This window comes from Babylonia areolata, chromosome 27, assembly GCF_041734735.1.
Source record: "Babylonia areolata isolate BAREFJ2019XMU chromosome 27, ASM4173473v1, whole genome shotgun sequence".
Classification (NCBI taxonomy): Eukaryota; Metazoa; Mollusca; class Gastropoda; order Neogastropoda; family Buccinidae; genus Babylonia; species Babylonia areolata.
This window is the reverse complement of record NC_134902.1, coordinates 35,636,986-35,653,506: the sequence shown is the minus strand read 5'-3', so window position 1 is coordinate 35,653,506 and position 16,521 is coordinate 35,636,986. Positions and strand designations below refer to the sequence as shown.

The 16,521-nt window shown below is 41.2% G+C and overlaps 1 protein-coding gene across 1 annotated transcript in view; it reads left to right on the top strand.

Annotated features, from left to right (window-relative positions):
- Positions 1-16,194, top strand: part of LOC143301337 (recombining binding protein suppressor of hairless-like) — a 25,023-nt gene extending 8,829 nt beyond the window's left edge. The window contains exons 3-13 of the mRNA XM_076615554.1: positions 1,589-1,615; positions 2,094-2,189; positions 3,332-3,497; positions 4,326-4,500; positions 5,406-5,543; positions 6,814-6,926; positions 7,294-7,434; positions 9,736-9,891; positions 11,609-11,712; positions 13,004-13,085; positions 15,536-16,194. Of these exons, the coding sequence (XP_076471669.1) occupies positions 1,589-1,615; positions 2,094-2,189; positions 3,332-3,497; positions 4,326-4,500; positions 5,406-5,543; positions 6,814-6,926; positions 7,294-7,434; positions 9,736-9,891; positions 11,609-11,712; positions 13,004-13,085; positions 15,536-15,712 (1,375 nt within the window). The 3' untranslated portion in view covers positions 15,713-16,194. The remainder of the gene's footprint in view (positions 1-1,588; positions 1,616-2,093; positions 2,190-3,331; positions 3,498-4,325; positions 4,501-5,405; positions 5,544-6,813; positions 6,927-7,293; positions 7,435-9,735; positions 9,892-11,608; positions 11,713-13,003; positions 13,086-15,535) is intronic.
- Positions 16,195-16,521: the final 327 nt, after the last annotated feature.

The following is a 16,521-nucleotide window of genomic DNA, read 5'->3' as shown; positions in this document are numbered from 1 at the left end:
TTAAAAGAATTTCTTAAATAAACATTGACATGTTTTTGGCATATGAATGTTTTAAAGTGGACACTGAATTAACTAGAATGAACAGAAAAAAGAAATTGAATGGAAGGTGTCGTGGTAGTTTCTCAGTGAGTGGAAAGACAGAGCTTGTTGATCACGGATCTCAGCAGATCTATACAAACTGACACATATTGCAGTGTTTTTGAGGCGATGGGAATGTCTCCTTTACCTCAGACTTGAAAGAAAATTTTTAAATGCCTGACATATACCGAAATAACATAATTTAAACCGCATCATGACTTCGATTGCCGCTGTCAACTTATTCCACTTTTTTTTTTGTTTTTTTTTTGGAAGCTGTATATGATTATAATAACGAATAGAGAACACATTTCAACAAACTAATTTTTTATTTTTATAAGTTTTGTTGTTGGTTGGGTTGTTTTTTTTTGGTGGGGGGGGGGGGGTTAAACTGTGTATCACACAAGTGAGTCTTGAAGGCCTTGTCTTTCTTGTTTGTTTTGTTTTTCAATGAGTTTTCTGTTCAAGACTTTCAGAGACACACAGACAGTTCTTGTGACTGCTATGAAACTGTTTCCCATCCTTCATTTCTGAACCTCCACTTTCACCTGCCAACCCCCCCCCCCTCCATCCCCCAACACACACACACCTTCCTTCACTTTCTCTTTCTCTCTCTCTGTCTTTCTCACACTCTCTCTCTCACCTCTCTCTCTCTCTCTTACTCACTCTCCCTGTCTTTCTCAAGCGCCTGTGGGGCTGATGCACACATGTGCACTGATACTCGCACTCATACACTCTCGGCCTCACATTAACATTTGCTCTCACTGTCTTGCCATCTCTGTCTCTCACTTTCCCTCCCCTTCCCCCTTCCTCCCTCCCTCCCCTCTTCCTCAAGTGTATAGTTGTGTGTGGTTTTGCAGTCGTCTTTAACCAGAGAGAGTATTGAGCATTTCAATAACACCAAGATTGTTCAAACTCATAAATGGACAGAAAGGGTCTCTTTTGTGTCTTTATTTAGATTGTTACGTTTAATTCCATTTTCTACAAAATTTTACAATTGACAGAGTACTGCTTTTGTTCGGTTGATTGGGTTTCTATCTGTCTGCCCCCTTCCCTCCCTCCTTTCTTCTTTCAGTTCCCCTTTCTGTTTCTGTCACTGTGTCTTAGTTCCAGTTTTCTTCTCTTTTTCTTTTCTCTCTCTCTCTCTCACCCCTCTTCGTCTGTCCACACCCTCCCCCTCTTTCTGCTTCTGTCACTGTGTCTTTATTCTGGATTTTCTGTCTCCTTTCTCTCAGTCTTCACCCCCTTTCTTCCTCTTTCCACCCTCCTCACCCTATCGGTTTCTGTCACTGTCTCAGTGTTTCTGGTTTTCTGTCTCCTTTCTCTCTCTTATCCCCTTTCCCTCTCTCCACGCTGCCCCTCTTTCTCTCTTTCTCATTCTCCTTCCCCTCTTCCTGCATTCTTCCTCCCTCCCTCCCTCTTTCCTTCCGATGGCCTGTATGTTAAGATCAGCATGGAACATTCGCTGCTGTCTTTTCAGTTTTTAATACAGTGTGTCGTGTTGTGTGTGCAGGTTGCTTCAAGAGAAAAAATTAACCAGGTGAGTTTGTTTGGCTTTTGTTGTTGTTTTTGTTGTCTAGACACAGTATTGACCCCAAGTCATTTTCTTTTACCGGATGATTGATGTGTGCATGGTGAACATGGAAGGGTGTACCGATGACTTGTTTGTTTTTGCATCACGTATTTACCTGTTGGATAATATTTCAAAGATTCCAAAGAAAATTTTCTGTTTTCATTGTGTGAAGCAAGAAATAAAAGCAGTGTGGATTGAATTTTGATGTTGATGCTGAGAAATAGATGATCAAGAGCAAGGTGACTTTCCAGTTTTTAAGGAACGCTGAGTGAACTACTACCACTCCTTTCTTCCATTTCCCTCCTGGAAAAAAAAAAATGTGTAAAGCTTTGCATTGTCATGACAGTATTGCGTGGTTATGGTATTATCCAGAGATTTTTAAGTATTTCCTTGGACATGTGATTCCTGCTGACTGTGATGATGTTTGTATTTTGTTTCTCGCCAGGGAGGCAATGAAGAAGTATTTACGTGATCGTGGAGACCAAGTACTTGTGATATTACATGCCAAAGTCGCTCAGAAATCCTATGGCAATGAAAAGAGGTATGAGTGAAGAGGTGTTTGTTTTTTTTTGGGGGGGTTTGTTTGTTTGTTTTTTTGGGGGGGGTTTTGGTGCTTTGTGTGTCTGTTTACGCTTATGGATCATTCAGTAAGAAAAAGTGAATTTTGTTTGTTTGCATGTTTACTAACAGCTGATTTAGAATCTTAATGAACTCGGAAGAAACACTCCGTTTTCTTTGTATCTGACTGTGAACGATTGATAAGCAGCAAATGAAATTAATCTTCCGTTTTTGAGAGGGAGGGAAGGGCTAGGGGGTGTGGGGGGTATTGGTACATTTGGTAGGTTTGTACTGAAGTGAGAAGGATGATTTACAGTGGTGATGCATCCTCATGTGTTTGTGAAAGATATGTTTATTTAGCTTCATTGTAGCTCATGTTGTTCTGCTCTGTGTAATTATTTTATCTCCACACGCCCCCACACTTTTTGTCTTAATATGTGTGTTGATTTCATATCCTGAAGGCTATCTGAATACATGTGAATGATTTTATTCCTTCCCCCCCTCCCCCCCCCACCCCTACTCACCCACCCCCAATTTTGTCTGCAAATTTACATCTAATTGCATATCCCAGATGACATCTTGTCTGAATTTATTCCCCACCCCCACCCCCCAACCCCACCCCACCTCCCCAAAAGACCATTAATCTTGTATTCATATGTGAGTATGATTAATATATCCCAAATGACATCGTGTCTAACTATAGTTTTATTCCCCATTTGTCACTGAATTAGTTGTTCGTCTTGATCGTTTACCAATAGGTCTCAGGTACAGTTTTTTGGGTTTAAAAAAAAAAATTTTGTTTGTTTTTTTACACACTGTTAATACTTTCTCATGATAAACATAGTGGAGTGGTTGCTTTGTGCTTAAGCATCTGCCTAGGAAGCGAGAGAATCTGAGTGCACTGGATTGAATCCCACACTTACCAGTATTTTCATGGAGAAATCTAGTGACAAAGAGTAATACAACACAATGCAGTATGATGCAGTGCAGTGCAATATTATACAATGCATTAAGATGCAGTACTATATGATGAAATGCAGTGCAATGTAATACAATATAATGCAATACAGTACAGTACACATCCCACCTTATTTTGCTCACCTGTTGCACGGTTCGCTCCTTCAGGTTTTTCTGCCCACCTCCCTGCATCTACCTGTATGGCAACGGGTGGAAGAGGAAGCGGGAGCAGATGGAGGAGGAGGGGGCCACGGAGCAAGGGTCGCAGGTGTGTGCCTTCATGGGCATCGGCAACTCAGACCAGGAGATGGTCCAGCTCAACCTTGAGGGAAAGGTGAGCGCCCAGGTGGCTGCTGCCATCACATTCGAAAGGTGTTTGTAATTTCTTGTACTATACCCATGACCCAGTGGTTGCCGACTCCAGCAAGGGGGTCTTATTCCTGCCCTGTGCAAACTTCTTAGTTCGCCCGAGCAGGGGAAATCAAAAAGTAGCTGCAGCTAGTAGCCTCCCTTAAGTGTATTATGGTCCTTCGATTTACAATATCTGCCTTCGCAGCTGTTAGCTTCTTCATGTTGTGTGTGAAATATAGTGAGAAAGGAAGAAAAAAGAAAGGATCATGAATGTAATCTTATTAATGCTGTGTACTGCACATGATCATAGTGCTCCTGTTTTTATGTATATTTGTAGTTGTGTATATATCCATTAATTGCAGCTGGATTCAGATTCTAAACGTTAAAGTAGACATTGATATCTTTCTGTTTCCTAGAAACCAGCCAGCTGCAAATTTTCAGGACTCAAACATTTTCAGAACGTTTATACACTGAGCACATTTTGGACAGGCAAGGCTCACTGTTAAAATGAAACTTGGCCAGAACCATTATAGAAGGATCGTTATGAAAATAACTGGCAATAAAATCAAAACGAGCATGAATGGTATCTTGTCTGTGAGTACCATAAGCCTTAAATTCTGTGCAAAGTTACAGATTTTGAAATGGATGTGATTTTTTTTTCATTTGTTGTTATGCTTAAAAAAAATAAATAAAGATAAATTATAAATTCAGGGATGTTGTGGGTGGGCAAATTATGCAATTCTTGGACTGTTTCTCTTCGGTTATTAACCTTCAAAAATATGTCCACATCTTCTTGTCTTTTTATTTTCAGACTTACTGTGCAGCCAAGACTTTGTTCATTTCCGACACAGACAAGCGGAAGCACTTCATGCTGTCGGTGAAGATGTTCTACGGGGGAGGCCAGGACATTGGTGTCTTCCAGAGCAAACGCATCAAGGTCATCTCCAAACCCTCCAAGAAAAAACAGTCCCTGAAAAATGCTGATTGTGAGTAGCATGTGTGAGAGAGACATTGTGTCAGTGAAGCTGTTGAATGGGGTAGGCTGGTGAGGTTGTTTTGATGGCTATTACTTAGACAGTCCACATGTTTGTGAGCCATAATCCTCAGTATTAGAAGGAAAAGATACATTGTAAAATGTTGAGTCAGTTTATTTTTTATACACTGTATTGACAGAGAACAAGGCAGACCATGAAGAGAATTGAAAGCTTTACTGGAGTTTGGTTGTTGAGGGTCAAGTTGATATAATGATTTGTTTGTGGGTGCTTCTTCTCATAGGTGATGATAATCCATTACCTTTGGTTACACCAGTGTGTCTGAGTGTAAATACAGATTCATTTCTTGGCAACTACACAGGAAATATTGTTATTGTTTGGAGTTTTTTTGTTGTTTTTTTTAATCTCTGGTTTAAGCTAAACAGTTGAGCAAATGAATTTTATTTTATACTCTGTTTTGTCAGGTATCATGGTGAACATAGAGATCACAGAGCAGACAGATATAAAACCTGTAAAAACAGAATGCATTGGACCAGCAGGGCAGTTGTTTTACTAGAATGGAAAAGCTGTATGTGCAATGAACTGGTGGTGTTTAGTGTGGAGGAAAGGCTGTAAAATGGAAAGTGCTTGATCACTGGCAGGTTGTTTTATGAGACTGAAGCATGTAAAGCAATACATTGAATCAGTTGTGTGTGTTTTGGTCAGGATGGGTTGTTGTAGTCCTGTGTGTATGGACAACAAAAGGAAAAACAACAGTCCCAGTGAAGACTTAATTTAAGTGTTTTTGTGCACTTGTATTGCATCTTGGGTGGTTGTGTAAAAGGGTAAGCCCTGTGTGCATGGACGACAGAAGGATGAAAAAACAACAGTTCCAGTGAAAACTAAGTGTTTTTGTGCAGTGTGCATTGCGTCTGGCACCAAAGTGGCGCTGTTCAACCGCCTGCGGTCACAGACAGTGAGCACCCGCTACCTCCACGTGGAGAACAACAATTTCCATGCCAGCTCCACACAGTGGGGAGCTTTCACCATTCACTTGTGTGAGTGCACTCCACAGCTTCTTTTCTCTCTGTCCTGTCTCTTTTCTTTTTCTTCTTTTTTTTTTTTTTTTTTTTTTTTCATTATTTTTTGTATTTGTTTATTTGGATGCAGTGATCAGCTGGAGTTGTCTGCCCAGCATGTATCATGTCACACATAAGAAGTCATGGCAGCCACAGACCCTGTCGTTGCCAAATATTCTGTGCAGGGGGAAAAAAATCACTTGGATAAGAAAAAGGGATGAAATCCTGGGCATGTTGCACAAACAGTCCTTGCAGTGCTTAGTTTCCTCAGTGGGAAGAATCTTTACAAGTACAAGGAGTTAGGTCAGAGCTTGGATCATTCTTACCACAAAGCCTGCTTAGCACTGTACTTGACTAGGAAAATCCTTAACACTAATATCACTTGGTTCAGCATAGAGCTTTAAATTCAGAAGGTTATGAGTTTGCTTGCTCGTCGCCCAAAATAAAACTTGGCATTTTTGCTGCCCATCTAAACATGCCTTTGCTTCAGCGATGTGAAGTGGAGCTTCAGAAAAGTGTCCCCACCCCCACCCCGCCCTTAAGCCTCCATCTCCCCAATCCCCACACATCTGCCCACCCAGCCCCCACCCACCCCTCACTTCCCCACCCTCGAGGTTCCTGGGGTGGTTATCCCTGTCAGCTTCATCTCCTGTGGTTTGTGTGGATCTCAAGCCTGGTTATAACTGACTGATGCACATTTTGCTTCAGGTTTTTGGCTTTGGAATCTTCCCATCACTTTGTGTGTGTATGTGCTCGCATGTGTGCAGCGTAGCATTTTGAGTGTTTGTGTGTATGTGTGCAACAAAGTATTTTGTGTTTGTGTGTGTGTGCAGCGTAGCATTTTGAGTGTTTGTGTGTATGTGTGCAACAAAGTATTTTGTGTTTGTGTGTAGTGCAGCATTTTGAGTGTTTGTGTGTGTGTGTGTGCAACACAGTATTTTGTGTGTGTGTGTATGTAGCACAGCAATTTGAGTGTTTTTGTGTGTGTGTGTGTTCGTGTAGCGCAGCATTTTGAGTGTTTGCGTGTGTGCGACACAGTATTTTGTATGTATGTGTGTGCAACACAGTATTTTGTGTGTGTGTGTGGAACACAGTTGTGTGCAACACAATATTTTGTGTGTGTGTGTGTGTAACACAGTATTTTGTGTGTGTGTGTGTGTGTGACACAGTATTTTTTGTGTGTGTGCGTGTCTGTAATGCAGTATTTTTTGTGTGTGTGTGTGTAACACAGTATTTTGTGTGTGTACAGTGGATGACAATGAAGGGGAGTCTGAAGAGTTCACAGTGAGGGATGGCTACATTCACTATGGCTCCACAGTGAAACTGGTCTGCTCTGTCACCGGCATGGCTCTACCTCGCCTTGTAAGTTGGGCTGCAAAGGAAGTTGTGACATTTTTTGTTGTTGTTGTCATCATCATTGTTTTGGTTTGTTTCTTGTTCTTTTCAGTTGTTTTTTTGTTGTTGTTTTTTCATGCCAGTTGTTTTTTTCTTTTTATAATATATTGGTGTAAAATGATCAGTTATTTCTTCACTGGTAAAAGATTTTGTATGTAGTACTATTTTTGGGTTGGTTGGTGGTGCTTTTTTCTATTCTTTTAACATGATCAGAACAGCCATTGACTCAAGAGATGTGTGTCACAGTTCATTGATAATAGGAACAGTTGCAAGGTTATGTTAGGGATTATTGAGAAGATAAGAACAGCCAGTGACTCAGAGACGTGTGTTGCAGATCATTCGCAAAGTGGACAAGCAGACGGCCCTGCTGGATGCTGATGACCCGGTATCCCAGCTCCATAAATGTTCCTTCTACCTCAAAGATACGGAGCGCATGTACCTTTGTCTGTCTCAGGAGCGCATCATTCAGTTCCAGGTAACTGGCCCAGAAGGGGAGCTTGGTGCACAAACTTCTTTGATGACATTAGACTGAAGATTAAACTTATGAAACATTTCTTCTTTATTTTTTCCCTCTCTTTCTCACTAATGAATCCATTGCTTAAACCTTCGCTGGCTATCGTGGGTCGTACACGACCCAGAAGGGTACAAAAACGCAAATATCTCAGCCAATTCTTAATATTTTTCTACGAAATTTCAGAAATGCTTCCTACACCTAAAAGGCCAACTTTTGCCAAAAAAGAAAAAATTCATTAATGAGTAATTAAAGGTGGCATTTTAACTACACACGGACAATTGTGTGGGTCGTGTATGACCCATGCTTTTTAAAGAGGAAAAAACGTGGTCACCCTACAAAAGCTGGTGTGGGTCATGCACGACCCATACCTTTTTAATAGTGATTTCGGAAGGTTTAATTTGCAATTAGTGAAGGAAAATAAAGCAGTTTTACTTGCAGTAGCCTCACTACACCACTACTCTCCCACTACCCCCCCTCACCCCCCCACCCCGTCCCTTTCACCTGTCTTCAGCTATAACCCCCTGCCATCACCTTCTCTAACAGCATGTACCTGTGTGACTGAATATCTTTGATTGTGCGTGTATAGGATGCTGTGAGTCATCTCTCTGCCTCTCTCTCTGTCTCGCTGTCTGTCTCTCTCTGTGTCTCAGTCTCTCTCTCTCTGTCTCTTTCTGTCTCTGTCTGTCTGTCTGTCTCTCTATCTCTGTGTGCATAAGTAGGGTTTGTATGTATGTGCATGTGGTGTTAAGCGTTTGTGTGTGTGATCAGTTGTGTGTGAGTGTGTATGTGCGTGTGTGTGAATGCGTGAGCATGTGTTTCCTTCTGAGTGTATGTGTTTTTGTGAGTCTGTGTGTGCGTGTGCGAGCGCATGTGTGTGTAATCAGTTGTTACGATATGTTTTCCTTTTCTGTATTTTGTTATAAGCTTTGGAGGAATATACAGGTTTTTGTCTTTTTACAAAGTATGGGTCATGCACGACCCACACAAGCTTTGGAGGAATATACAGATGTTTGTCTCTTTAAAAGGTATGGGTCGTGGACGACCAACATGAGCTTCCCTGTGTAGTCAAAAGCGACAGCCAGCGAAGGTTAAAGAAAATAGGCTTTCAGTCTGTGTGCATATCCCAGAAAACTGAGTGTGACTGCTTATGTGGCAAGTGAAAATTGTCATACTGTTTACTGATTAATCAAGTACTTAAAGATGGCATTAGAGTAATGTATACATGTACTCTGCTTGTTGATCAACTGATGTCGGTGGAGAAAGTGAAGTTAGAAAGGAACCTGTTTGAGTGCAGATTACACTGTGTCGTGTGTCTGTGTGAGAGAGGGAGAGTGTGTGTGTGTCTGTGTGTGTGTGCTCATACATTAGTTTGTAAGGATGAAGGCACTGAGTAAACATGTGGGGAAAGAGAACTAGGAGACTGAAATGGTGTGTGTGTGAGTGTGTAAAGGTGAAGACAACACATGTTGTGGAAACAAGGGTACAGCACATGCATGTGAACTTGTTAGGAACAGTGGGGAAAGACAAAACGAGGCTGGAAAGTGCCTGTGTGTGTGTGCGAGGGTAAAGGTAACGCATCTTGTGTAAAAAAAGTGGCAACATGTGCTTGTGAACATGAGACGAGAGCATTGGGGAAAGAGAAACAAGGACACTTTTTTTTAAATGAATAAATCAGTGAATCTTTATTGTTTACAAATACATAGATCTGCATAATGGAGTAATAAGCTGTCATAAACTTCTTCTCATCCTTCTTCGTTCATGGGCTGCAACTCCCACGTTCACTCGTATGTACACGAGTGGGCTTTTTCATGTATGACCGTTTTTACCCGGCCATGTAGGCAGCCATACTCTGTTTTAAGGAGTGTGCATGCTGCATATGTTCTTGTTTCCATAAATCACGGAACACTGACATGGATTACAGGATCTTTAACGCGTGTTTTTGATCTTCTGCTTGCATATACACACGAAAGGGGGTTCAGGCACAAGCAGATCTGCACATTTGTTGTCCTGGGAGATGGCAAAATCCCGTCAGGTGTGGTTACTGAGATTCGAAGCCAGGACCCTCAGATCGAAAGTCCAGCTCTTTAACCACTTGTCTATTACGCCCGTCAGTCATGAACAATACACAGAGAAAATTTCTTGAGACACAGATAACATTGATTTTCACATTATGTTATGTTACAAATATATCATGTTCACACATGCACGTACATGCACACAAAACAAGGAGACTGAAAGGTGTGTGTGTGTGGTGCTGTGCAGGCCACCCCCTGTCCCAAGGAGGCCAACAAGGAGATGATCAACGACGGCGCCTCCTGGACCATCATCAGCACGGACAAGGCGGAGTACACCTTTTTTGAGGGCATGGGCCCCGTCAAAACACCCGTCACTCCTGTGCCTGTGGTCAACAGTCTGCATGTGAGGTTTTAATCTGTGTGTGTGTGTGTGTGTGAGTATGTTCGATTGTGTGTGTCTTTGTATGTGTGTGTGTTGGACTGTTGTTGTTCTCATTATGGACCTCTTTTTTTTTTTCTTTGTATGTGTGTTGGGCTGAAACTGTTTCCGGTATGGAAGGCGGCAGAGGAGGGTTCTCTCTCTTTCTCTCCCTCTCTTTTCTTTTGTTTTGTTTTTTGTTTGCATGTGTGTGTGTGTGTGTGCTGAACTGTTGCTGTTCCCATTTGTTTCCACTTTTGACCTTTTTCCTTTCTTTTTTTAATGTGTGTATATGCTGGACTGTCGCTCTTTGTATTCTAGTCTGTTTTTATATCTTTACAAGGAACTGTAAAAAGAAACAAGAATGAAAGAAAAAAGTTGGATATGTGTGGAGTTGAAGTTGTTGCAGTCAGTTCAGTTTCAGTTTCTCAAGGAGGCGTCTCTGCGTTCAGACAAATCCATATACGCTACACCACATCTGCTAGGCAGATGCCTGACCAGTAGCATAACCCAACGCGCTTTGTCAGGCCTTGAGTGCATGCATATATTTGTGTACCTCTCAAAGAGTCGGAGTGGATTTCCTCTACAGAATGTAGTCAAAGGACATCACTTTTGTTGCCATGGGTTCTTTTTCAGTACGCCAAGTGCGTTCTGGCCTCAGTTTATTGTCTCGTCACAATGGCTAGGTGCGCAGTTTAATTTTCCAGTCAAACTTGGGAGAAAGTGCAAGAGGAGGATTCGAACCAGACCCTCACAGACTCTGTATTGGCAGGTGAGCATGATGAGTGCAATAGCCGATTGGTTAAAGCGTTGGACTTTCAATCTGAGGGTCCCGGGTTCGAATCTTGGTGATGGTGCCTGGTGGGTAAAGGGTGGAGATTTCACCTATCTCCCAGGTCAACATACGTGCAGACCTGCTAGTGCTTGAATCCCCTTCGTGTGTATAAGTAAGCACAAGATCAAATATGCACGTTTAAAGATCCTGTAATCCATGCCAGCGTTTGGTGGGTTATGGAAACAAGAACCCAGCATGCACTCTCGAAAGCAGAGTATGGCTGCCTACATGGCAGGGGTAAAAAACAGTCAAACACGTAAAAGCCCACTCTTGTACATAAGAATGAACGTGGGAGTTGCAACCCATGAACACAGAAGAAGGAGGCAGATGAGCATCCAAACAATTCTACCTCCTTCCTAAAAGAAATGTTGCCGTCAAAAGGAAACATAAAAAGAAAGAAAGAAAATATTTGAGTGGTATGTGAGTTGTTGCAGTCAAATAGAAGTGTCAAAATAAAATAAAAAATTTAATGAGAAGAAAGGAACAGTTGGATGTATTTTTGTGGCGTGTGAATTGTTACAGTTAAATAGAATTTTCAACAACAAAGAAAGAATAAAGCAAGAAAGAAAAAGTTGGATTGGTTTGTATGGTGTGTCAGTTGTTGCAGTTAAGTAGATATGCCACAAGAAGAAGAAAGGAAAATTTGTATGGGTTTGTATAGTGCATGAGTTGTTGCAGTAAAATAGAAGCATCCAAAAGATTTTTTTTTTTTTAAGTTGTCTGGGTTTGTGTGGTGTGATAGTGGTTGCACACACACAAAAAGGAAACTTTGGATGGATGTATTGTGTGTCAGTTGTTGCTGTCGAAAAGGAAAGGCAAAAATAAAATAAAAAGTTTGATGGGTTTGTGGTTTGTTGGCCATTTCAGTTAAACGGAGGTGGGGACGTTGCCATGCTGGAGCTGATGGGAGAGAACTTCTCTGTGGTACTGAAGGTGTGGTTTGGAGAGGTGGAGGCAGAGACCATGTTCAGGTGGGTATCAGGCTTGGCAGGTGTGTGTTGGGGGAGGGTGAAGGTGTGTTGTGGGCTGTGGAGAGAGTGTTGCATGTGTGCGTTCATGTATGTTCTGTCTTCTCCAAGTGTCTGTGTGTTGTCTCCATGTGTGTATGTTGTGTGTATGTATGGGTTTGATTGATTGTCCTTTCCAACTTTGTGTGTGTGAGAGAGAGAGAGTAATCGGTTATGAAGTGTTATCATGTTTAAGTTTGTCTTCTTTGGATTCTGTTTTTAATCATTCAGTGTGTGCACTTAGTGTTCGCCTGTGTGTGTTTCCTGATAACAGTACATTTCCAGCTTCCTTGCATGGCATTGTCCTGTATTTTATGGATGTTGTCAAACATGCACAGAGGTCATATCTTGATACTGCCGTTCAAAATCAACAGTGTTTGAATTTTCCAAAAATTACCAGTTCTGCAAGCTGCCTTATGAGCGTGCATGTTTCGTTTCCATTGGCACCCACTCCTTATATTGTCACTTGAGTCTGTGTCCTGTTCACTTGTTCTTCCCAAGACAGGACACAGTTGCTAAAAATATAAATGTTTTAAAATCCTGTACAGTTTGAAACTTACTTTGGGTTTTCCACAATTCTGAATTTAATAGAAATGAACTGATCAGTTTTCACTGTTGAAGTTCTGTCCATTGTGAAGTGTCAGTGAAAAGGTGTCTGCAGTTATCATGGGAGATAAGCCATACTGTAAAGCATGCTGGAGTGGTCCTTTACCCAGATTGGCAAAATTTCTGTCAGTTCAGGATGATGTATAAGAAAATCATAAACAAAGAATTGCAGAATGAAAAGAAAAGAATTCTTTTTGTGGGGTGGAGGGGTGATTGGGAACAAACAGTATTCATGCATTGTTGTTTTGCTTTCTCTTTGATCTGTGAGTTGGGCAAAGATTCCTTTTAGTTTGTTCAGACGTGATGTGTTTCTGTGATGTCCTATCAGGCGGTCTGACAGCAACAGTGCAAAGTGCCCGGTATTTGTATAGAGTCACTGTCACCAATCGTTGTCTTCTCTTGTATTTGATGACTGACTCAAATTATTTTTATGTATATTAGATTTCTTCAGAATGCTGTGGGTTTTTTTTATCAGTACATGTTTTTCATTTTTGTTCACATCTTTTCTTTTTTCCCATCTAATTTGTCCTGTTTTCCTTTCTTATATATGTACTTAGGCAAATTGTCTATGTGTTGTCAGAAATAGAAATATGTAAGGAAAATTATTTTCATAAAAGTCCTCCATCTTTCATACAATATCTGTGTTCAGGTCTGACGAGAACATGCTGTGTGTGGTGCCAGACATTTCTGCATTTAGGAATGGGTGGTTGTGGGTCCGGCAGCCTTTACAGGTGAGTCGCATTTGCTCCACTGATGATGGAGGGGTGGAGTGGAAGGGATGGGAGGTGGAGAGTGTTGGAGGGAGGGTGAGGTCAGTGGACAAAAGAGAAGAAGTCTGCATTTGCACTGGATATAGATGTTTATAAAAAGGTGTGTGTATTTGCAGGTCTGCTTAAAAGACAGAAAAATCTGGTGCAGTGTGTCACAAAATGAGCAGTCTTAATTTTTTTTTTTTTTAAATACAGTGCATGACTAAAGAATGCAGTTTATGAACGGGAGAAGTAGGTTGGTTATCTCTTCAGTATATGCAAAGGCAGTCTCTTCTTCTTTTCTGTCCATTTTCTTCAGTCCCTTGAGCAGTTTGTGAGGGGGTTTCAGGGGCAGAATAATACACTACTATGTCAGGCAGGCTTGGTGTGTTTGTACATTGGAACAAAATGTGCATGCAAGTAGATCTTGTCCGCTTAGCTCTGCATTACTGATCAGTTACATGTTAAGTCATGTACATCAGGACATTTCAGTGAAACATGAGTAAGAGAAAACTTGTTGAATTGTGTAGACAGAAGTGAATGCTTGTATAAACATTGCCGATCCCAGATTTAAAAAAAGAAAACAAGAGAGGCAAGGCCTTCAAGACACTTGTGATACACTTTAAAAAAAAAAAAATCTAATTGTTAAAATGTGTTCTGTATTTGTTATTATAAAGCTTCTGGTTAAAAGGGGGGAAAAAAAAAAGTCCTAACGGCAGATTCAAACCCCGCGTGTTCGGATGAGAAGACACAGTCTTATCCATTACTCTAACGTGGCTCCTTAACTGATGTTCAGAAATATAACATAAAAACATGCTTTTTTAAAGGGCAATAAATCGATTGTGATATTCGCATTGAGAACGCTGTTTAAATCATATTATTCTGGTGTATTCAAAAAATCAGTAAGGGCAATTAAAAATTCTTTTAAAGTCTGCGGTAAAGGAGACATGGCTATCGCCACAATCACACTGCAACATTTAGCCGTTTTCTCTGGATCTAGATAGATGTACAAGTTTAGTTACACCAGGTTGACATGATCGATTCAATTTCTCTTTTATGTTCATTCTAGTTTTATAGTTTTAAAGTTGATATGAAAATTGAGTATTTTGTTAAATAACATGTAGAGCCAAGTGCAAGTACTTCTAAACATCATATGAAGTGAAAAGGACTTCATTTTGAGAAAAGTCAAGACTGGAAATTTTTGCGTTTCATCAGTCAATTCAAGGGTATTAACTCTCATGCTTTATTATTTTTAACTGTGAATTCCGACTGATTATATGGATATTTTTATAGCAGTTTGGGGCATAATCCAGTAAGTGATAAGGCGTTCACAAATCTTTCTCTGAATAAATATTTAATGGTCTCCTTCTCCAACTTTCCATCACATGTTATCGTGTATTGTCAGTTGAATATAGGATTGAACAGGCATGTCAGCAACTTGAAACAAAATGGCATCGTTCGCGTTCACGAAGAATATGAGCACGCACTTTGAATATGTATAAATATGTGTACGCAGTTGATTTTTGCCCATGACCTTCAAGGCTCAGCCAATAGATCTATAAAGTCCACTCGTATTGATTTTAGTATTTTCCGAAAAAGACCACTTGGGTGAATGAATATAGTGGAAGCCCTGTACACTGAGAGTAAAACATACAAGCTTTTTATATATTGAGTATAATTTCAAATTGCAATGTTTAAGATGAGAAAGATCAGTTTAAAGCAAATTAAGCCCCCTAGCATTAATTACAGAGTAATTTCCCTTTTTTTACTATCTGCACCAAAGACATGCAAAATAGATATAACTTCCATGCTTAGCAAAAGAAGTTCCTGTTTGAACAAAAAATGATTAAAATGACTGCTCTTGTTGCTGTGTCAGAATATCAGATCAAAGTGCCAAGTTTAGAGAATTAAAAAAAATATAAATATAACAGTAAATTCAGTTTGCATATAATTTGGCTTCTTTTTTAATTTTTTTGTGCCCATCCCAGAGGTGAAATATTGTTTTAAACAAGATGACTGGAAAGAATTGAATTTTTCCTATTTTTATGCCAAATTTGGTGTCAACTGATAAAGTATTTGCAGAGGAAATAGCAGTGTTAAAGTTTACCACGGACACACACACACACACACACACACAGACAACCGAACACCAGGTTAAAACATAGACTCTGTTTACACAAGTCAGTCAAAAAAGGAAGCAACACATTCACTCACACACACATGCACATGCTTTCTGTCTCTCTTTTTCACAGTCAAACTCACTCTCATGCACGCATACACAAACACACACACAACACACAGACAAAGATATCACAGGTTCTGAATCCTTTTCAGTCTTTGTAGTGCATTAAACAATGACGACAAACATAAAGCACAAAAAAAACCACAAAATAAATTGCCTTATTTCTTTTTTCTTTTTATATTTCCATCAGGTGCCTGTGTCACTGGTGCGCAACGACGGCATAATCTACTCTACGGGTCTGACCTTCACCTACACGCCGGAGCCGGGCCCCAGGCAGCGGTGCCGGGACGTGGACCGCGTGCTGGGATGCACCTCCAGCGCCTCACCCGACTCCACCTCCACCTTCCCCCCCACCCACCCCTTGTGATCCTCAGCTGCACGCTGCCTGCCTGCCTGCCTGCGCCAGTGAGTGGTGGTGGTGGTGATGGCTGCTGGACGTTGTGAGCAAACTGCTGGGAAAAGTGCCTCCTGCTGAGTTGTTTTATTTTGGTTTTTGTGGTGGGTGGTGGGTAGGGAGGGGTAGGGATGGAGGGGGAAAGGAGGGGTGGTGTGTGTGTCCTCCTCCTCCTCCTACACTCCCCTGGCATTGTCGGCTCCTGTGACATCGTCCTGAGTGACCGTCGCCTCCGAAAACCCGGCTCAGGTCTCTGCCAGCTAACTGCTTCTGGCTAGCTGTTTGGACGACGACAACTATGACTGCTAACTACAACTTCTTCTACTACTACTACTGCTACTACTGTTGAAGCTCACACTCTTTGCAGTGCAATGGGGGAATCCTGTCCCTGCCAAAGAACATACCATGTGGAGGTTCTGTGTGATATAGAATTAACCTCTGCATGACATAAAAGAAGGAAAACACACACACACACACACACACACACACACACACACACACACACAAAAGTATATATATATATATATAAAATTTTTTTTTTTCATTGGTGGGGGTTGGGGAGGGAAAGACACACGGTGAAGGTTTCATCACCCACTGAACGTTGTTTTCCCTGGGAGAGACACTGCCTCCTTCTCCCCATTATCCCCCACGGAAACTTGGTGGTCATGGGAATTCTGCCTGCCCCATGATGGAACAGGTCCCGAGCGGATACCACCTCACTGTGCAAGCTTTCTACCTCGCAAAAAGACAAAAAGAAAAAAAAAAAACGGGAAAGGAAAGGG